Source organism: Trichoplusia ni, chromosome 8 (genome assembly GCF_003590095.1).
Source record: "Trichoplusia ni isolate ovarian cell line Hi5 chromosome 8, tn1, whole genome shotgun sequence".
NCBI lineage: Eukaryota > Metazoa > Arthropoda > Insecta > Lepidoptera > Noctuidae > Trichoplusia > Trichoplusia ni.
This window is the reverse complement of record NC_039485.1, coordinates 4,025,916-4,049,304: the sequence shown is the minus strand read 5'-3', so window position 1 is coordinate 4,049,304 and position 23,389 is coordinate 4,025,916. Positions and strand designations below refer to the sequence as shown.

The following is a 23,389-nucleotide window of genomic DNA, read 5'->3' as shown; positions in this document are numbered from 1 at the left end:
TTATTCATTATTTTAAAACGCACGTGACTAGCCGTTCTATTATGTTAATTGTGATATAATAAATGTTATAAAGGTCGTTATTTTTTTCTACACGATTCTTAGTATTTATTTATTCTTTAATCCGTTGGATTTGCTTTTAAATATATGACTAATAAAACGCAAATTACAAACATTTGATGAAGAAGATGAAAGATTTGATTTTTTTTACTGCGATTAGCAAAAATACGTATAACTAGAAATTACGCGAAAATAGACCACCGTAAAAAAATATGAAAAAGGATAATAAATGATATCGCTTTTACATGTCAAAAGATTTTGAAGTCAACATTTCGTAACTGACTTCACTGTAAAGAAAGGACGAACAAAATCTATAATCATAGCCTCTTTTCGAGTCCAGACGTACATCATGTATTCGTCAAACCTCCTCAAATATTAAGCCTCTCATTAGTCAACTATAAATAATATTTACAGTATTTATACGAACCAGCGTTCGGAACTTCTCTCTTCATTCGTAAGATCTTCACAGTATGTTGCTAACAATTTACAGGTAGATGTCAGATTCATTCGCTTGATATACCGTCCATACTGACTTTACTCCTACATGGGCTGGCTGTTCGTGGAGACCCCACTGTGAATTATATTGCAGTTATAAAGAAGGCGAAATCTTAATTCCGATATTTTGTTATAGATGAGGAAAGTATTATTGTTTTTCGAGGTACTTTTTTACCTTTTTTAGTTTATTTTATGATTTAGATACAAAGGCCTCGTCTGCGATTTGATTAATATTTTTTCCGCATCCAAAGGAAACCCTGTTACTGAGCCTCCTCAGTCTGACCATCAGTCACCAAGTTGCGTATCATGAACCGGGATAACTCATAAATTTTCCACCCTAACCTCTAACCAATAACTGACTTTAGCCAATTTGCAAGGTAAGCATGTTCAAGCGGACTCATCCCCAATATGTATCTATTTAAAACAAGGCGCTGTAAGGAGTAATTAGTTTCAAATGTTTCTTTCTCTTGTTATTAAGAATTTAACGCGCCTAACATTAAAATTCTGCTGCAGTAAATACCTCATATTTTATGCACACTTGCTTCCTACTTCATAAATCTGAGGATAAAAGGGTTGGCTAAACGAGGCTTATTACCTATTTATGACGTTCGGACATTATTGCCCCTTTGACATTCCGCGTCGTTTAGGATATTGTTGCGAACTTCATTACTAACACTATCATACACAAAAATGAACTTTAGTACTTCGTCATAAGGTTCTAATATTTCATAACTTTAGCTGGATGGTTATCCAATATCTATAAGATGGTATGCTAAATCACCAATGACGGTCAATGTGTTGTTTTGTACACGATGAGATTTATTATTACATGTACTGTTGCTTTTGATGACAAGATTGTTAGTTCTTAGACTTGACCTGTAATATCAGCTTTTAAAGTGGGACTGTTGATGTGGGAACGAGGCAAAGCTATGGACACTGTAGTGCGTTGTCCCGCTTCCACAATGACTATAGTCCGAACTCAGAGGTGATTTTAGTACTGGTCTGTGTATAGCAATGGATATCATTATTGGAACTAACAGGACTTTTAACCTAGTTCTATACTATCGATACTTCCTTGTGATCCATTAATGTGAAACAAACACGAATGGAGATACATTTTCCTACTTGTTCAATCCGTCATCAATTTATGTCGAAGTTATGTTAGGAATAAGCTTAAGCTTAATTGAAAACAGCTGACGCCTTGATCGGACAACGGTTTCATGATACTACCATCCTACACGATATTTAATATCAACTCGTTTCGTTGGATGTAAACAATTTTATTGTTTCCTTATTGCCGAACTTGTTCCACAATTAGGTATTAATGGTAAAAGTCAAGTTCTAATAACTACATTATGTACACTGTACAGTGTAATTCATAAAAGAAGTATAATCTTCCTCAATTTGATTGTCCGATGTTCTATTGTTTTAACATTTGTGTTTTGTTTTTTCTTGTTCTATTATCATGGCTCCCTTCGTGTTATTGTTGCTGTTCTAATTTCAAAAAGTTTACATTGACAGTAACATCCATATTACCTACTTGTGACACACGATCTATAATTTTATTCAGCCAGTACTTTTTAATTCGCCAGCGCACTACGTAGTGCATCGAACTCAAATCCAACAATACTGCCATTTAAATTAAAAAAGAAACAAATACTAGCAAAAATAAAGTCAGCACTAGATTTATTCTAAGCTGTTTTGGTGGCGATGTCACTACGATAGCATCTAGATCGCATCTCGTTGCGTGCCGATCCCATCTTCAAGCCCTGCTTTAATGAGCTGCTGATTCAGCTCGTGGGAGTGCCAAGGAATTGTCCGTTTTTATTATACATCACATATGTAAGTTTTCTTATTATGCACATACATCAGCATCGGCTTATCATTGTTTTGTAATGTTTCCTGGTCTATTGTCCTAGACGATTTGAACACCGTCTGAAGTTCATTTAAGTTATCTTCAACATTGAAATGATTGGATTTTTTAATACGTGTCCATGTAAGAATGTATGATTTAAACTTTTTGTTTATGGACTGTTATTAAATGTTATTAAATGGTTGTATAAGTTCTTAAAGAAGGCTTGCTGTTTTTGTGGAAGTGACACAGTTCACTACACGGTTAATAGCAGCATCTCGTTTGCACGATGACGGCTGCCTTATGCTTATCTTTCAAGTCACATGTACAACGAATCAAAGACTCATGACAGCTATCCATGACACTCGTCTATCCATGCAGTCAAAAACTGTTATCAATATAGTATAAATCGTGCTAAATCTCCCTATTAAGGAAATTGTGTGCAATTTACCTCTTCATTATCCAAGATGAGATTTACCTCACGTACGAAATTAAAAATGATAAAGAAATTATAACCAGTGTTTATTTCCTTTGTATTTCATATCGCGTCCGGCATTACAATCTTGGTAATATCTATCTCGTTATGTTAATCACGTTTGCATCTTATTATCTAATCGTGTAATGGAATAATATTCAAATGAGGATATTTAACATGCAAGATCTTGTCGTTGTCTCAAGAAATGCTTTGTGTGAATTCGAAACATTTCGTAATTCTTTTAAAATTTTATTACAATCTTCTTATTTATGAGTGATAAATTAATGTGAATGAATGCTCAATGATTTTCGAGTTGAGAAACTTTGGGACTTTAATTTTAGCTTTACAGTATTTCTTCATTGTATGCCACCTATATTGATTCCATAGTTGCCTCCTTAATTGTATCATCGAGTTGTACGAACTTGTTTTTTCTCTAACTTTTATTAAATTTGTTTCATAAATTTAATTGTGACCAATATTGTGGGCTGAAAAAATACTATACGATACTAAATCGTTCATTACTTAGTTCCGGATATTAAATTGTCACTTTTCAAACTTATATTGAGGCCATACACTGTTACCACAATTAGTGCCATAAATATTGATTATATGGTTTCAGCAAACGAAATAGACAGCCTTATAGAAACAAAAATAATAATTTCTTACCTCTAACGATCTGCACTAATTACTTACTCCAGAGTGCAGTTGCCCTCTGAACTTTGCGATATTTTGTTCATTAGCAACTCGGTCATTAAGCCCGGCCAGCAATTGATCACACGTTATATCTCTATTTCACAAATTAAGTATATTCGCCACACCTTAGGGTTACCAATTGACAGGATTTCAAATTTTAGACTATTTATCATTAACGTTGAGTAAGCTTTGATAGATATCGCAGTTGGTTAATAAGGCAAGTTGCAAAATATTACCTTTCCATTTGTTAAACTATCTCTCAAATTACCTCTATCTTTACTTGTATTCTTCTTTTAACCTATTTTTTGACATAATATACTACTCTATTTATGCCTTTTTTTGTCCAATGGCTGACATGTAAAACAATCATGCCAGTTAAGATGGGCTACAAATTTTTGCCATAACCCTAGTGCTCTAATAAATCACAGAATGCTGACACGAAGACGATACTGTTAATTCTCATCACTCACGAGTTTAAGCTGCGACCCAATGAACTTTAGATGAAGATGTTACGCAAACTTATGCAAATCATGAGGATGCACCGTCTGCGGACTTTATGTAAACACTTTCACGTTGAACTAATAGAGGTTTTGTACGTAATACTAAGGTAATATAAGGGAATGGTTCGTGATTGTTTCTGATTTGTGGCTTTATCTCCTTCATCTATGTTTTATGTTGAACTTTCACACTTTAGGTCTTCTTCGTTCTTAGCTTCGATAATAGCACCATTAGGTATTGCTTTCCCTAAAACGTGATCGTTTAGATGTTGTTTAGTAAATGTACTATTTCCTTTAACAAGGCTGTTTGTGAGAATCCTAACCTTACCTAACATTTTTCTACTGTAGTAGGTTTTCTACGTGCCTCATCGTTCATCAGTAATGTCACGTGTGTAACCATTGAGTTTCTCGTCGTACGCACACAGTAATACTTATAATAAGTAAGTTTTGGGTAGAATTAACATCGTTCATCAGTAATGTCACGTGTGTAACCATTGAGTTTCTCGTCGTACGCACACAGTAATACTTATAATAAGTAAGTTTTGGGTAGAATTAACAAAAAACGTTTGTGGATATTATTGTAATTTTAAGTAACATTAATAAACCTAACCAGTAAACCTAAGCCCAGTGGAGTGCTATATGCAGGAATTACAGCTTGGCTGTATAACAGATTATGTTTGCGTTTATTTATGAGTACTTTCTTTACTGCTCATGCGTGTATGGATTTATACAGTTTGTCGTATGAGTCGATAATATCAGCGATAGGAGATTAGGGATCAACAAGTTCAAATAGCCTGACCCTGTCTTATATTTATTGATGTTCTTTCGTACTGTGTGGCTTCTTCTTCGCCAATTTCACTTTACGATTTATTGCCTTTACGTTATCTAGAAGGGCTCTTTTCTTATCATATATTTATGTTCATTTGTATTTTTAGGATGCGGTTTATTTTCTTTTGTTTCTTGGAGCTGCGAACGCAAATCGATATTTTACATTGATTCAATGCGTAGTGCTGCTGATTGAAGAAATACTACCAGTCCTTGTCTGAGGGTTTTATAAATAAACTAAAATATTATAGCCCTAACTGCCTCCGGCGAGTACAATGCTAAATGATCTGTATTTAAACGTGTCTTGATAGTCGGATGCCGTGTCCGTTTAGTGTATACGAAATATTCAAGAATCTTTATGTATGTTTTAACGTTTAATCAGTTTAAAAACCATTAAGATTAAGTACAGCCATTAATTATATCTATAACCATTTCCACCTTTTTTATTGGGTAACAACATTCAAGTCTTAAAGCAAACTGCTGACGAAATTGCACGGGAGTTTGCTAATAAAAGGGAACTACTTAAATCATGTCAAATATCAGGTAAATATCGACCTTATTCCCACGTTTTAGAGCACGATTTCGATCGCAATACAGTGAGCGTGTTCTACACCTGTCTTGCGAAGGATCAAGAAACTTTAATCTAGCTCATTACTGTTCAGTTCTAAAACGGCTTACGTTCCTTTAACAGGCAGTCTACTTAAGGCGTTGTTCTTGTAATTTAATTAGATCGTCGAGATAAAACTAAATGCCACATAACACGATACCCGTTTCTGTGTTGGACACTTCTGCACATTCCCAAATATTAAGACTTTATCATTAAACGATTCTGTTTGTTAATTTGCACATGGTTTTAAAAGAACTTGGGTGTTTATAGAGTCGTGAGTGCAGAAAAAAGACCCGTTTAAATTTTATAGATTGAGTTATTTCGGAACTTGTTTTTTGAATGCCGTTTTATTATGAATTTATTTGTTTTATGTTTTACTTTTTATGTAGCAGCTACTAGAATTTAAAATAGTTCAATTATTTACTCCGCTTCCGTGGGTGTTGTTAGATCTAAAGATTAAATCACGATCGGATTGAGAAGGAGTGGAGCCGTTTTATAACGATTATATTTTATTTGCATCACTATAACAGACCATATATTCGAATCAAATACGCATTGAGAAAAGGTTAAAGTTTTCTCTGATTCATTGTTTCTTCATATACTAATTTTCTCATAGGATATTCATCAGCAATATTGAACGAGGTTCAATAGACCAGGAGAAGACAATTCTTACAATACTACTTAAAGATTAATGGATTAAAAAAAAATTGATCTTCATGTTCACGAAGGTTATCGTGAAACGTTAATAGATTCACCCGCGTGTGGGCCATTACAATAAAGCATCGATCATTTGGTTGCGCCAGCGCACAATCGCCGCCGTTAGCAAAGTAAATCGAGGGGTGGATGCGGAAACAGACGGAATGATCCGTGATAATGCAGATGTAGCTGCGGTTCATGAAAAGCGACAAACTATTTAACTGGGTATTAATGCTTTGGGAAAGGGACTGGATTTATGAGATGACTTTTAATATTGACTGTGTAATATATTAGAATCAATGTATGGTCTAATTCAGCAGTCGGTGACTCCTGGCTCATGTAGCTTTGTTCAATGGTTTCATTCGGTCTTTAACAGAAACTGTCGTTTGTTATATTTTTATAATGAGAATTTGATATAGGTACATAAGGTACCTATTGCACGTAGATGTTGCGTTTAATGTACGAGTTCCTCGTGTGTCTAATCTGGCAATTTTGGACTAATTCTTACAAAAAAAAGTTTTATTAGCTGTCTTAATAAGGCAACTGACGCCCACACTCAACAGAAAAACATCAGAACTAGTTTATCGAAAGTATAATGTAAGTCGACAATCGATTCATCATTAAGTGTCAAAATGTTTATAATGATCGAATTTATCTTCAGATCTTTGCTAGTCTTAAGTTTATGTTTTATTTATGAAACGAATATCGGAAAAGTGATGTTGATGTGTGTAATGACATAATCAACTCTTTCTATGTATGTGCTTGATCATCTTCGGGCTTACCCTTTAGAACAACATACTCACTTGGAAACAGTATTCTTGCCTGCTAGCGTTTTCATCCTGTTAGTCAGTTTTAGTTCGTGTTTAATATCTGCTATCTCTCTCTCTCTCTCCGATACTAATTCACAAATTAATAGAGTTTCTTCGCTACACCTTATCGTATTATCCTGTTTCAATTCTTTAAACACTATCAGCATCATCTACTATTTCATATATCGATTCAGCTCCATATTCTTTTTAAAATTCAATTTTAATAATCCTATACTCCAGTAAGCTTACAAATTCAAATTATTTTCCAGTAACGTGTTTCATACGAACCTATCAACATTCATCGGTGTTAGACTGAACCGCAACCCGTTAAGACAATGGCGTTCGGTTACTTGCATTACAATACGAATTCCTATACAAATTACATGTGGAGAAGTTCCGTGGTCGCCTCTTGGACCTAGGTATTGTGTATTCAACGATTTATGTTGAAATTGTTAAAAGATAGAAGATGAAAATGCTGTGTGTGTTGAATTATGAAAAATAAGGAGAATGGGAATGTTGGTGATGGTTTGTCATGAATTTCAGATGGAATAGTTTGGATTATTCTAAGATTTGAAATTGGATGCTGTGATTTTGAGTTCCCAACGAAGAAAAATTCAAAATTGCCAATTTTTTTTTTTGAAAGTAGAAATGAAGTTTTTCAAATGGGAAATATGATGCTTACATGTCAAAATATCGCCTGTTTTCCATAACAAACTGGGATATACATAGAGATTTGTATGGTTTAAAATGAGTAATAAATAATCTTTACAATATTGTAACGAATGTGTGGTCTAAAAGTGAGCCAAGCCGTTAAATTATATGGGATTAAGAAATTTAATAGTGCAATTAGCAAGTCAATAAAACACAAACTAGTCGGGTCTACTTAAATCATGAACGTAACATAAGCCATAAATATGTTCATAAAGTTGCTATAATACCTTCGTACCTAAAATTTATTCGTAGATTTTAGTACTAGCCCTTTACCGGCTTCATCTGCGTGGATATCGGTTAGAGCCACAGAAACTTTATCATCCTTCTGATGCAGTGGAATAAAAAGTAGCCAACATGTTAATCCTGGATGTCTGCTCATTCCGTATCAAATTTCATAATTACCATACTTCTAGAAACTGACACAAAAAGTCGCTTTTAATATTCATTGGATTTTTAGAAAATGTATTTAGTACTTGCTGATATATACAACACCAGAATTCCGGAGTCCTTAGATTTAAAATGAGAAGTTTAAAACAAAACCAAGTAGTTTGATATTTTCTTTTTTTTTTGTCAAAATCAAATGAACACCTAATATCTCCAGGTGCGCGGTTCCAAAATGTCCTTCCTATAGATAAACCTTTAAGAAACTTCATCGTCCTCGATTTATTTCAATCTGTAACATAATTTCTTGGTCGCATTTCACCAACTATACCATAATTAACATCATTAACATTTTAAACCCTGATAGTGTAAATTAACGCAGACCAATTTACGGCATGGATGTGACACGATTTCCAAACGTCGAGTCTAATAGGATTATGGGATGTCAAAGCCCCCTGCCGTCTCTAATTCATTGTAATACTGTTAACAGATTATACGGTATGTAATAAATGCTAACTGTGATCATATATCTGATGTTAAACCGTGTATTTATTCGTAAGGCTTTGATTTTGTTTCTATAAGCAGGAAATTGAAACTCGTTTTGGTTAGGTCAAGATTTTGATGTTAGGAAGCGAATAGGTTTACTAAAAACGTTCGTTCTATATTTTAGAAAATGATTTCTTTGTTAGAAAATATTGGAATGTGTTTCAAAGAATTTTAAGATTCAAAGAAACAGGTCTTGGTCGGCGTATAGGCTTTTTACATTATTTATGGGAAGAAATTAAAATGTGTTTTCATCAATACTCCAAACGGATACCGCACTTATGCTGTATAGTTCATATTCAATTCCGTTTAACGTATTTGAAAATCAATTTATTGGTACTTGTTCATCAAATGTTTTTTTTGAACATTACAAATATGTTCGCCTCACGTTTCTAGTTATCCAAACAATAACAAGCAAAACTAATCAGAATCCCAGTTCATCCCAGGTCTTTTGTTCAGCCAGTAATTCATGGTACCAGTCAAATTTTATGTCGTTTCGCCAGGGGGCAGACATCCCTTTACCATGCAAATGAGTGCGTGCAGGCCGTGACAAATTAAAGCTACGTGCTCGTTGCCTAGCAACCAATGTACAATATCGAATTATGATAACTGCACTATGATGTATGGAACTTCACTTAAATAAAGTACCGTAAGAAATTCATTTGTTTCTCATTTAATATCGTTTCATTCAGGGACTTGATTAAATCACATTTGTATAAGAATGCAAGCTTTGGTTATGTTAATCGAAACCGCTATTGATAATGCAAAACAATTTCATAGATGTCTCACAACCTCGAAGTTAAAACTGTTTTTCTCCTGTCTATCTGTACATTGCACGTAAGATTACTTACTATTTATCTCTCTCTATACTTTATCATTGCAACTGTATTACAAATGGCGTACTAAAGAATAATGTGTTTTCTCGTACAAAATATCAGTATTTACAAAAGTGGGATCGTCGGCTAGCCGTATCATTGCATAATCTTATTTATTGTCGTCCACGCCTACAGCTGAAGTTTCGTTAGACTTTTAACGATTTCTCATGATTCCTGTCTACTCAATAGCCAGTTAATTCTGAGTCTACTTTTTGCTCTGACTTGCAACCGGTCAAGTCCGCTTCGCTCGCTTTATTGCTATTATAAAGCGCTATAAATAATTTCACTTAAACAAGTGCAAGACGACGCTTTAAGACTTTTTGCATAAAATCAAACAGCTCATTTTGTGCTTGAAAGTTTTGTTGTTTATTTGTATTTCGCGTGGGATTATGAGCAGGTGATTCGAAACTTAAATAAATAACATATGAGTTTATTGCATACTTTTATACGTGGAAATGATATGAAACTGGTATATGACAATTTAATTTCTCTTAGAGAATGATGTCTTCCGCGAGATGACGCATTCTCACATATTTTTCTTTGAGACTGGTATGCGCATTAGAATTGTAAGCATGACTTTACATCTGACATTAGCAATATGCGCATGAATATTACCTCTGCATATTATAGGGAGAGTTGTTCGGTTCTATGTTATTTCAAAGCCTTTTACAAGTTCAGGTGTGTAAGCAACTGTTACAATGTTGCATGACTTACAATATGCGCTTAACCTTAATCGTAATGAGAATTTATAACACCAGCTTATATTCCTTAGGGTTTTCTAAAATTGAGCCTACTTCAAGTAAAATAGTATTGTTGTAGTTGTGTGAAAGAGACGAAGCTCTTAACAATACAGAGTGCTATCTCGCTTCCACAACTGCTTGTCTTACTTAGAGATTTGTTGGTAGGTTATGACTTGTACGAATTTTATGTCTTACAAAATTCGCAAATGAAATAGGGACGTTAAATTAAATTTGAATTGTCACGTCGTGTTGGTTTGTTACTACATTGTGTAGAATTACTTAGCTAGTCAAAATTATACACACAAATTATACACCTAGGCAATGTTTTAATTTTGAAGTAATCAATGATCTCTTTGAACATATAAAACACCTAATTTGAAGTCATGAAGAAAATATTAAAAAAAATATACGCTAATAAAAATTATTCAAGATTACGCACAAATTCAATAAATAAAGAAATTTATATATTTGAGACTTAAAGTAGACTTAATATAACTCTGTAAAATACAAAAGCTATCTTACTTCACAAAATCTATAGAACTTCTTTTCAAAGGCATTAATATCTTAACTCTTACACATTGGCGTACGAATGAAATCAATAATAATCCTTATATTCACTGAATATCTTGTGGTATGCTTTTAAATTAAAGCCTTATGTATAAATTACTACTACTATTACTATCTGCCAAGGCGAACCAAGCGAAGCACACGGGCACTACCTACCTTTTCTCCAAGCGCTTCGTCGTTTTTTTGAACCTTTAGTGTATAAATTAGGGTTATGTCTTAATATGGCTATAGAAATCTCGATTTAGTACGAGTAAACATTGGGTGCCTATATCACACATCGATGCATCAATACACCATTTATTTTTCTGTCACAGCTTGTAGGATTTCATGATTGCAAATTGCATTAAAGTATAAATGGATTTGTTAGCTCCAAGGCTGAGCTCTGTTTAATCGTGAGAATTGCTTGAATTCTATCTTTAATCCGATTAATATTATCTACCTCGGTACCCAATGTCCGACATTTGAAGTTTGGTAGCTTGCAATGTTGACTAGTAAAATTATTGTTAGAACAAAGCATGTCAGTCTCTGACTAGAATTATTATTTGACTGATATTAGATTCTTATTCATAAATTACTTTTGCAACTGTGTAAGGGGTTGTGTTACATTGTATTTATATAGGCCATGGAAATATTTAACGATCCTACCGTATTGAGTTTTATGAGTTTCGTAAAATATTCTTACTTGTACAGAAACATACATATAGTTCAAAACATAATTAGAAAAATAAATGAACCGTTTGAGTGGCGATGCAATAATTTTTTCTTTAATTTTATGTTTATCTTACGATTCATTGACTACCGATTCAACAAAATTTTTACTGTTATTGCTATAAGCGAGATAGTATTAATGCATTTCATACTTTTATACTAATGGAACGATCCCTACTAGTAGATCGATACACATTTAATGCAAATATTTATTTAGGTACACTTAAATAATCTGCGACTACTTTACATCAACATTAATAAGATTAAAATTGCAATAATCTGTAGAAAGCAAATAATGTAAGAATGATAAAGTTACAAAATATTAATTCAAATTATGGCTGTCGCACGTATCAATTTGACCAAATCGTTACGCGTTACAAATAATATACATAATATTGTAATTAGAATTAATGAAAAAAAGTTCGAATGTTTTTTTAAAGATTGACTTAAGTTGTCCTATAAAGTAAAACCTGCTTAGAATATAATTTTATTACTTTTTTTCGAAGTTACCATATCTCATGGCGTATTTGAAAGAAGAAATAACTACTAACGCAATATACCTGTGCAAAAACGAAACTAATCCAATATGAGGAAATCATTATTCCTGCAACATCTTCATTGCATTTTTATGGCATATAATTTAAATGTATTAATCCAAGTAAGCTCACGAGAATACCACCCACAGCTGCCTCAGCAATATATTTAAGCCTATCTCAATATCCATATAAGTTTTTACATTACCATCCATAAGATCTTAGATATTGGCGTTAATTTGTAATAAACCTAATAGCTTTTTTATCGCAATCTAGAATGCCAGTTTAGCAGCAATGTTGTGCCAATTTAGTGCCAGTTAATGCCAGCTTCGATATCCTCTTTGCCAGATAAAGTTTGATTCGTTACGTTTTGTTGTAAATTAGCGTCTCGTGTTGTCTTGTTTGTTGTTTAAAACTGACTATTGTTCGTAGTATTGTTATTTCATTTGTCAAGATAAGATGCGAGTGAAAAGCCGTGTTGTGCGCGTCTGTGAGAATTGTGATGTCTGTTATTTGTGTTTTATCTTTAGATATTCTGTCCGTGTATGGTGTTCTAGAAGAGAATCAGCCTGATTGGTGTGAAATTAGCAGGTTTGATAACGTTTAGAATAGTCAATTTCCATTTATGTTAGCTGCAATATAATAATGAGTTGTGAAAGTTAAGATATCTATATCCTTAAAAGGATTATATGGTTTCAGCATTTGCGGTAGGCGGGCAACTTTAAAATCTACGCATATTTGTAAAAAATTTAATAAATGTAAAAAAGTCGAACGTAATGAAACAAACTGGTTTCTACTTCAGCCTAAAATTATTTGAGTTGATTAACAGTTCCACAGTAAACAGGTTACATATTTTATAGATAGTTAATGCCTGTGCCAAATTATTTAATCTGGTTCAATTGCACAGACCTGAAATTATTAATTAATGATTCACAAAACATATCTGGCCAACGCAGTTTTGGTTAAAATTTCTCTCCTTTAGGACTAGTCAACATATTCTTTCAGTCCACCAATGCTTATAACAGCAAGAACCATTTTCCATCCCCACCATTTTAAATTAGAATACAAAGATGTAAAATTGATTTCCTTCAAGTGCAATACAATTGCTCTCGTAAACAAGAACTCGTTGGTTTTGCATTAAATTGTGTTTGAAAGGTTCATTGTATTGTTGGTTGTGGGCGATGAGATGACAGGACTCTGGTTTATCGTTATCCTTATACACAGGCACACAGTTATAACAGGTGTAGCTGTTGTGGGCGTTTTATGAAGTGTTAAACCATTATTGTTCTGTGGAAAAGAAATGGTAGTGATATTGGTGTGGTTATAGCTGATAAAGACGTTGCAAATGGCGGTTTATGATAGGTCGACGACAATTATCGCGTAGGATAAGCGTGTGAGTGAGCCTCGAATGCTTGTCCTCAGTCTGATTGTCTTTGTGCTTGTGACTTAAATGTTTGTGAAAACCCCGTTACACAAGGTTGAAATAAAAATGTTCTTTTCCTTATTGGTTACGGTTTATTTTTACATATGATATTTGATGTCTTTATTATCTTCATAAAAATCGGTTCGGACGGTTAACGTTAGGCCTTCTAAAACAGTATCTTAAGATTAATTTTTTTGCTTGAATTTGATGGAACTAATTGGCAGCTGTTTCTTGTTAAATATAACAGAATCATCAAAATCGGTTCATTCAGTCCGAATTCATAAGGTAACAAACATAAAACAAAATACAGACGAATTGAAGACTTCCTCCTTTTTGAAGACGGTTGAAAAGTAAGTGTAATTAACAATATTGTGTTTATTGTTACAGTGAGATGGCGCGGTGGGGAGCGCTCCAGCATGGACAGACGACGGCGTGTTTGCTTCTCCTATGTCTACTGCAGCTGGCGCAGGCAACGCCCGGTGAGTCACCAGTCTTAATTAGTTTCTAGACCCATGGTTGTGGTCACTCCGCTTAAATAGGTGATTGGTGTCGTGAGTTCTATCCTCGAAAATGCACAGTCATTTTCGAGGATAGAACTCACGACTCCAGGAACGCTCTGAGTGTGAGTGTCTTTAAAGATTTAATTCCATAATTATTCGTTTATTCTTTTACTATAAGAAAGTGCTTTTTTTTCTGCTTTGACTGGCATAAAATACGTTTTTTTGTAATTTTAGTGCGGGACTTCATTCTAAAAGTACCCAATAGTCTCGTAACATTTCAAAAATATTTTGTTTGCTGTATAATTACTAATTCCTTCGTCACTCCCAGTGATTTAGGCATCGGACTAAAAAAGCGCATATAGAGTCGAACTCACAAAACATTTCTCTCCTTTGCAAAAAGAAAGTACATATCACTTTGTATTAACACATAGATTACAAATTGATAAACAAGCTTCCTAGTACACAAGCCTGAGAACCGATTAATTAACCAATTATTTGTCATAACACCGTATTAAATACAAATGGCAACCTTAAAAGACAGTGTTAATTAGATCATGTGATAATAAGCAACTTGCAAAGGAAACCAGAGATGCCCATATACGCGTTTGTTCTAATTAGAAAATTCTAAATATAGCCTTGTTTTCAGACTGTCAGATTCTTGTACGCTATCAATTCTTGGATTAAGGCTATTAATTTCGAGTTAGTTTTCAAAGGGTCCGTGGATAAACTACAACTGTACAAGTTGATCGATCACAGGTTAAGCTACACTTGTTACGGCCGGTCCGTGGGTGGGTGATCATCTATGTTACGACGAGTACCTAAGTTTAGGAAAGCACATTGAATTGTGGGTATCGGCTTTTATTTATAAATCTTTGATCGTATCGTGTTTTCCATATATCTGGGTTGAGGAGGCTAGATTCGCAGTCGCTGCTTGTAAAACACTAGTACAAAAGTAGGAATCAGAACTTAGACTGAGATTAGAAATCATAATTTGTATAGACATCGGTGTTTTCAATTTTAATATCTCCGGACTAATTGTATTGTCCTTTCCGTGTTTAAAAGCTTACCTTTTCGTCAACGTGCAACCACACAAGTGTTAAAAAACCTTTGACATTCAAAACCCTAATGATTCGTAAAACCGATCATAATCTCTTCAGCTTCAACGAAACACCATTCAATTGATTTTTACAAGCTCCACTGGCTGTATGTGATTAGTCTCAATGAAACGCTGACGTTATTTTATTACTGAACCCATTCAAAGTATTTGTAAACAGAACACAATGGAGTATTGATTTGTTGTGGACAAAAGCGATTAATGATTTGATCTTGTTAACATTTTTTTCTTTGTAGCGCTCAGCATTCTTTTATTAGTACGTTGGTGATCTGTCTTCGTCAATGATAAGGTTTTAGCTGACTTATATAATAAAGATGTTATCTACCGCGTTAAGGCTTAGTAAGAGTCTGAAACTACCCGTTCCCTCCCCAAAAAAAAGGTACCTTTGTGAGACATACAACATAACATCTTATATCAAATAGAAATTTCAGTTTCGAATTCTCGACGATGATAAGAGGAAATCGATTTGTGTCTTAGAAAATGTGCTCTTGATTACTAATAAAATATTTATGACTTTCGTTAATAGAATAATGAAATCAATTAATGTTATATTGGAGACTATCATTTATATAACGACACTTTCACGCGGTTTCAAGATGTATTTTATGTTTCCTATTTTCTTGATTGTTTCCTACAATTATCACTTACAATTTTACTACTGTTACAAATTGAAAGATAATACATAGGTACTACAGATTAATGCGATAATAAACGGTCGTTGCTATTTTAAACGTCAAAACTAGTGACGGTTTAAAAAAAAGTGGGAGTACGGGGAAGACATCAATTATTATTAAAAGTAAACTTCGAATCATCTAGGTCAATAATTGCTCTTCTGCAAAATATCAATTTATTCATGAAAAAAAAGTCTGGGGTAAAATGACTGAAGATGGTGGAATCATTGTACTACACTCAGTAGTAATGTTTTGTACCGATCTATGAAAAATGATAGCAATGTTATATAACGTGCATACCATTCCTATTCCCCATATCTCAGCTAGCACGCTACGATATACAGTTAACATTATCTCTAAACAATTTAATGGGAAAAGGAAAGGCAGCGTTTGCAAAACCTTAATTAATTGTTCAAAGGCCTAACGAAGGTAAGGTCTGGTGTGCACCTGTCGATTCAGTTATTTATTACTGTTTGTTTCATGTGAGAGTGTTTGCTTATTCTATCTGTGGGCCCGCTTAGTTTGTACTCCGCCTTATCTAAATGCATTGTGTTTTGTTTCCACGGTGATTAATGCGAGCTTTAATGGTTCATGGATTTGTTCGATTCGCTGGATAAAGGGTTTGGGAAAAAGGGGGAATGTTTGATTAATGAGGTTTTATTCTAGTGGAACGAAGCCCTTTTTGCCATTTTTTTTTATATTTACAAAGATGTGAATATTAGTACGACAAAGCATTCGTAAAGTGTACAGTGTGAATGAAGAATTCTAAGATATGATTTTTCTATAGGGTTTCTTTTCGATAGCGATTAAAAGCTTAATTTATTCATATGTAATAAACATTCAAAGTCTTTGTTTCACCCATGCCTATTATGATGTAAATAAACTATCAACCATGTTGGAATGTGCCTAGTAATAGTTTTATGTCACTAATGGAATGTAATTACAGTTATAAATGTCTTTTTATACCTATTTATTTTGCACGATTTAGTGATAGATTGTGAAGTATCTTGTTTTTTTTTCAGGTCCATGTGAGGTGGAAACGGGCCAGTCAAGTATTATAGTTGATATTGAAGAGAGTAGAGGAGATCGTAAGTTGTTACATACTAACATAAAATAAAATACATTTTATGAGCTTACAATTATAAAATCACTGAATTTTATCCGTAAATTAGTCTCGCGTTTCATTAGACGACTGATTTTTATGTCAATAAAATTTGCAATATAATAGCGGAAACTTTATAAACTAAACTATTTCATGACTGAGCTGAAGCCTTTGAGTCTTAGCATCAAACCTTAAATATATGAATAAAGACCAGAATTTCGCGTAAATCCTTTTTTATCAACTATAACTTTAGATATATAATTTCCCATTAACGTTTTCAGAGGTGAACCAAAGCACAACACCAGCAGAACTACCGATAGTAGGAGAACCCGATGTGGATGTCGCGCTATCCACGGTGTTCCCCAAGGGACCGACGTTGTTCCAACTCGATGGCAAACGACTGCAGCTGCTGCAGCCACTCGATAGAGATGCTGATAACTTGTCGCACATGGTATTTCAGGTAATACTTGATTTTTTTAATTAAATTGACGATTTTTATCCATTTGCTGTCTACTACCTAGACTAAGGACTTTTGAGGAGCGTCAAAGCTCTAGGTATTTGCCAAGTGATAGCGATCGCGATTAGGCTCTAATGAGTAAAGAGTGTTTGCAGAAATTAGAAAATAACTGTCAAAAACTGACGAAATAATATTTAAATCGTTATCGCGTTGTTTTTGCAACTTACGTAATATCCCTGTGTTGTTTAAATGTTTGGAATTGATAACTGACGTGTCGTTTCTTACAAAAATGTAATTCTAAAACATTTGAGGTGTTTCTTTTATAATTAATGCTTGTAGTAACGTTATTTGTCAAATGGAGTTCTAAACCGGAAAATTAGACTGATAGGCTACAACTAACTGAGAAAATACATTAACAATCATTATCTATACCTAGAATGAGAAATAACTGCTCATTCAGCTTGATCGAAAAGAAAGTTTAAATGATGTCCACGGCTTAATTTCCCTGCTTGGTGACCGTGGGAACTTTGTAGACTTTGCATGAATAAACATACTTCTTCAAATATACACAGTAGTTAAACAGTAGGATATGAATATTTTATTCTGGAGTCTCACACTATGTACTCTCTTTGATTTTCGTCTACCATTGCCGTATAAAGAGAGAAGCGAATTCATAGTTCGCCGTCGATGACACCATTTACTCGTATGTGAACGTGAATAAATACTAGATTAAAGAAACTGAAAGCGATCACAGTTCAGCCTATTTTATGCATAAGAGGCCATTTATATAGACATTGAAAGGGATTGGCTTTATAGAAGAAAGATCATATTGAAAGAAAATGTATTTCAATCATCATACTTTTATTTATTATACCGAAGTTATTTGTATAAGCCTATAAAACGCTCGCTATAAGAATTAACATAATCATGTCTTTTTAGGTCAGTGGTTGAATAACAATTACGCAACAAACACACAGATTTTCTCATTCAATTCCCACGATCAAAATCTTATTGTCACACACTCATTCGTATACTCCATCAAAACCAGCCTATTATCCATATTTATCACTATTTAAATAAATTATGTATCATAATCATCTTATGATAATTTGTCATATAATTTATTAAGACCTCTTTACAAAATGGACATATTTGAACTAGCTATTTGATTTCGAACTCAATAACCAAGAAGTAAAGTTGAGATTCCGTTACATGTAACAAAATTTAGTCTATTAAGTATCCCCTGAAGCGAATATGGTAGTTAGTCATAAAGTTGTTGTCAAAACTAATTTGGTGAATAATTAATGGGGTTTTTTTTGCAGCTGGTATGTCAAGTGAAAGCGACGAAGAAGCGGAGGACGATCCCAGTTATAGTCAGAGTGTCTGACATTAATGATAATGCGCCGATGTTCCAAGGAACGCCGTACGAGACTTCGGTTTCTGAGGTAAGTAATGAAAATGAGTAATGTTTGTCATAACCGAATTATTAAAGAAAGACACATCGTCCAGTCCAGATCTGCTATTTTTACATTAAAGAATTTAGAGATGCGCCGTTTTGCATTCATGTTTTTAGAAGCCATTTGCGTTGACGCAAATTGTAACTACTGCTGAAAACTTTCTTTTCAAATTATTGGTCATGTTTGTATTGAATAATTCATTAATTCATTGTCTTATTTTGTCTTGTATTGTCGTTGTAGTTAGTGGCAGGAGCTATTTCGTTCTGGACTTTTTTCATCCAAGATCCGAATCGTATCACCTAACAAACAATTATAAATTCCAGTTGGTCCCAATCGGAAGCACAATCTTCGACAAGATCAAAGCCGTAGACATCGACGCGGGCGTCAACGGTCTCTCAGAATACTTCATAATACCAGGAGATAATAAAACCCTGGAGGAATCGAACGCAGCCGACGGTTACGGCTTCTTCGCGATACCACTACCTCATCAGGGACAAGTGACAGTCAACAGGAGTTTAGATTATGAGCGCACGCAGAAGTATCTAGTCACTATCCTTGCTTCTGTAAGTACCTAAACAACTGTATGATTATTATTTCTATAAGTCAAAATAAATGCCGATCTCGAAATGAGCAGATATTTACCGCTTAAACAAATGTGCAGCGATTTTACACACAATTAACAGTCAATCCTCATGTTACGTTCTGTGCTTAATATTTCCAATTGTTTTTAAGGTAACACTTTGTTAAGTATAGTCGTCATAGTCGATGATAGAAAAAACGTAAACTTGATCAATCAAAGATTGGAAAACTTTTCTAAATAAATCTTCACTTAGTAAAATACATTCAGTCAAAGTATTAACAACTTATTTTCCATAAGGATCGTGCTCGCGACACCAAGAGACGCCTATCCAGTACCACCACATTGACTGTTAATGTTGAAGATGATGACGATCAAGATCCTTCGTTCATCTACAAAGGCTGCACGCTGCATGAGGGAGCTTGCTTTAACCCAGAGTATACCAGTTTTGTAAGTATATTTTTAACATGTAATTTTTTTTTTACTTTTCTATAGGCATCAATATTCAATCTTATTTTTTCCCACCACTAAAGATTTGGTTGCTAACAGAGCTTTAAAAAATATTTACTAACGTAATAAAGTGTAGAAAATGACAAAAATCTATTTTGCCTCAAACGGGATTATTAGATTTCTAGACCACATAAAATTTAAAAATAAAGATGTTGAATTGATGTTGAATGAATTATCATACTGTAAGTCGAAAACACTTCTCCCTTTTTTCTCTATTAGGTTCAATCATTACATCTTCTTCATTAAAATTCCTTGTCCCAGGTAAACAGCGGCGTCCTAGCAGGCATCCTCACCGTAGAGCCGGAGAAGATTCAAGCTGTAGACATGGACACCCTTGATGCCCGCATCAAGTATACCATCGAGAGTGGGGAGCCCGACTCCTGGGCGTCGTACTTCGCGATAGACCAAAATACAGGCGCGGTCAGGCAGCTCGTGCCGGTCGATACTTCTATAGCTAAGAAGTTTCAGCTGGTTATTAAGGTAAATGCTTCTTGGAGAACGATTTTTTTTTAAGTTGCCCTTAGTATGATTAATTTGTATCCAGATTAATCTTTAAACATCACTTTATCCCCAGTTTTATTTAAGCGGTTTTTTTAACTACTGCGTCTCGGCTATGGTAGTTTCAGAAAATATCTCGAATATATTTTAGCTATTGAAGCTTCATTTGATGCTCTTAACAATTATTTTGTTTCTTAATAACATCACTTTTTGTTTAAACAGGCGGAAGAAGTAACAGAAGCTCGTCGCTTCACTACAGCCAAGTTGACGATAACAGTTCGGCCGGTGGACGCGAGCCCGCCCGTAGTCAGCGCGTCAGCTGATGAAGGCGAAGTCGAAGAGAATTCACCAAAAGGCACCAAGATACTCGACAGAAACGGAGAGCCGATTCTTCTTACTGTGTCTGATCCTGATTTGGTTAGTTACTGAGTAATTTTATTCATAGAGTTTTGAAAGTTTAAGCACTAAACGATCAACACATAAATTTGTTAATAACCTATTAAATCTAATTTTAAACGCTGTGAAATGTTGTCTAATATGTAACTGTAAAGGGATGAAAAACATCTAACTAAAATTCCCGTTTGACCGGCATAGAGCATTCCGGTATTATTAGCCCATAACAGTCCGCCTTCTCTAAGTAAACAAAAAGGATGCTTTCGCTGATATGAAAATATAATTATCTAAAGACAGAATCTAAGAAATTAGATAAGTAAAAGACAATTAATTTTCCTGTGAAGTCAAGTTAGAGTTCTATTTATTTTTCTTTACGAAATATAAAAAAAATTGCTGCATTCCAGGGACCCGGCGATCCAGTACCAAAATACACGTTTGAACTGACAACGAGCTTCTTCGACATCGACAAAGATGGATATTTGGTTGTCAGCGATGAGAAACTCGACCGAGATCAGCCCAACTCGGGCAAGTTTAGATTCCAGGTGAGAACAATCCTTGGGATGCCACAAACAAATCTGAGATTGTACTCCTTTAAATTTTAACTAGATAAAAAGCCGAGTGGTTGTAGGTCACTACACCTACTGTCCAAGTGATTTTAGTAGTCGTTCGATTCCCTGAACAGGGCAATTTGTGTGTTATCTACGAAATCTGTTGAAGCTTGTGTGTTCGATGTAAAGGCGTACAATTTATAGATTATGCTATAATGGATGGGAAAGGATACCCAAGTAGCCATTGTAGCATATGTAAAAATTATAATCTTTGTGACTACTTATCAGGAAACCATATGTATCCGGGTATGGATGGAGATAAAATCCGCAAATTACGTAGCCACTTAAAAGATAACATGATTATCATGCATTTCTGGTTTCAGGTGGTAGCACGTGAAGCGAACGGTGGAGCGGCATCAGCGCCATATTCCTTAGGAGTACAACTCCTGGACCAGAACGACAACGCTCCCGTCATACCGAAGACACAGCCCATCATAGTACCAGCCAGCTTGGAACCCACTGCTGTGCATAAGGTAAGGGTTATACTTATGTTTATATGAACCATTATATCTTGGTACTTCAGTAAAAATATGTAAGGAATGGATCAATATATAGATGCCCAGGGCGCAAGACAGATGACAATATATAGACCCTTCTGTAAATACATCTTAAAAGTAGTGATAGAATGGGTGTCCCTATCAGACTAATATTATACGTTTCTTACCTCTTTACGCCCAAATGGCTGAAGCGATTTCGATGAAATGGTCTGGAGGTAGCTAAAACGTCGGATTTAACATCCAGTAACTAAAGAAAAATCTAAAGTCTTTTCTTTTGCCATTTTCATTAAATCTCAGTTAGAGTTATGTGATCGTTAGTATTTAAGCAATCAGCCTCATTTAGAGGGTATTATAAAAAAGTCTTTCAAAAGCCTTTTTTCCTGGCCTATAATTTCTAAATTTATTTTTATTCATAGGTGGAGGCGGTAGACATCGATGAGGGTGAGAACGCACGTATAACGTACAGCATTTATCACGTATCTAACAATGGAGGCAACAAGTTCACTATAGATCCTAACACTGGAGTTATATGTAAGTTGCACCTACCTTTTTTTCTACACTACTCTTCTAAAGGTATTTTTGAACCTTAATGTCTTAAGTATACGACTCATTTTCGTGTAATGCGTTTGGTCGAGAGAAACTGCAATCTAAACTGGACTCTATTTGAGTATGATAGAACTTAATTTTACTTAATATAGAATTAGGAAAGGAGTTGTATACCTAAGACACTATTTATGTGTGTTTTCACTGTGTTAGCATGTGTTCACAATCGAATGTCTTCTTTGAATGTTTTTTTGATATTAAACTAATTAAACTATTTTAAACAAAGTAGCACAATTGCATATCTGTCTTTATTATACACGTCTTGTAATTAATCAATTCTAAAAACTGAGTTACATTGAACACAGAATTCCTAAACTATATATAAAAAAAGTAAGCATGACATTGTTTTAAACCAAATTTAATAAAACTGCATCAAATCACCAACTTGTATGATTCTGTAGTAAAAAATACCTCGTTATTCTATAGTATATCTATATATTAACGATAGATAGATCAGAGGTATTTTTATACATTCGAACGGACCACTTTTGGTCTACAACATTCTAAGTCTACTAATAAGGTTTTACTAATCTATATTCCTTATTTCTGTATCCCACAGCAAGTACAGGTCGCTTACAAGCGGGCGAGCAATACAGCGTGACCCTTCGCGCTACAGACGCCAAGGGTCTCAGTTCTCAAGGAATCGTAGAACTGTCTGTGGCGCCTGGACCTAATACCAGGCCACCGCAGTTCTCGTCAAGAGATTATTACGCACCTGTGTCCGAGGGTGCTGCTATCAATTCAACTGTAACCACTGTTACTGTGAGTGATTTGATAATTTGTTACTAATAACGTATGTTATGGTTTTAGCGACTGAAGTTGCTGTGATATTTTATTTGAATGGTTGAAATGAAGAATATAACCCTAGTTTGTATTATGAGTATGACACACATACATGAATGAACAATTTACATT

At 34.4% G+C, this 23,389-nt stretch overlaps 1 protein-coding gene across 1 annotated transcript in view; it reads left to right on the top strand.

Annotated features, from left to right (window-relative positions):
• The window catches only part of LOC113496481 (cadherin-99C), a 156,150-nt gene that overhangs the window by 120,847 nt on the left and 11,914 nt on the right, over positions 1-23,389 (top strand). Inside the window, exons 4-15 of the mRNA XM_026875721.1 lie at positions 13,875-13,966; positions 16,795-16,860; positions 17,156-17,334; positions 18,654-18,776; positions 19,112-19,351; positions 19,666-19,815; positions 20,137-20,355; positions 20,596-20,790; positions 21,171-21,308; positions 21,698-21,847; positions 22,288-22,402; positions 23,034-23,236. Of these exons, the coding sequence (XP_026731522.1) occupies positions 13,879-13,966; positions 16,795-16,860; positions 17,156-17,334; positions 18,654-18,776; positions 19,112-19,351; positions 19,666-19,815; positions 20,137-20,355; positions 20,596-20,790; positions 21,171-21,308; positions 21,698-21,847; positions 22,288-22,402; positions 23,034-23,236 (1,866 nt within the window). The 5' untranslated portion in view covers positions 13,875-13,878. The remainder of the gene's footprint in view (positions 1-13,874; positions 13,967-16,794; positions 16,861-17,155; positions 17,335-18,653; positions 18,777-19,111; positions 19,352-19,665; positions 19,816-20,136; positions 20,356-20,595; positions 20,791-21,170; positions 21,309-21,697; positions 21,848-22,287; positions 22,403-23,033; positions 23,237-23,389) is intronic.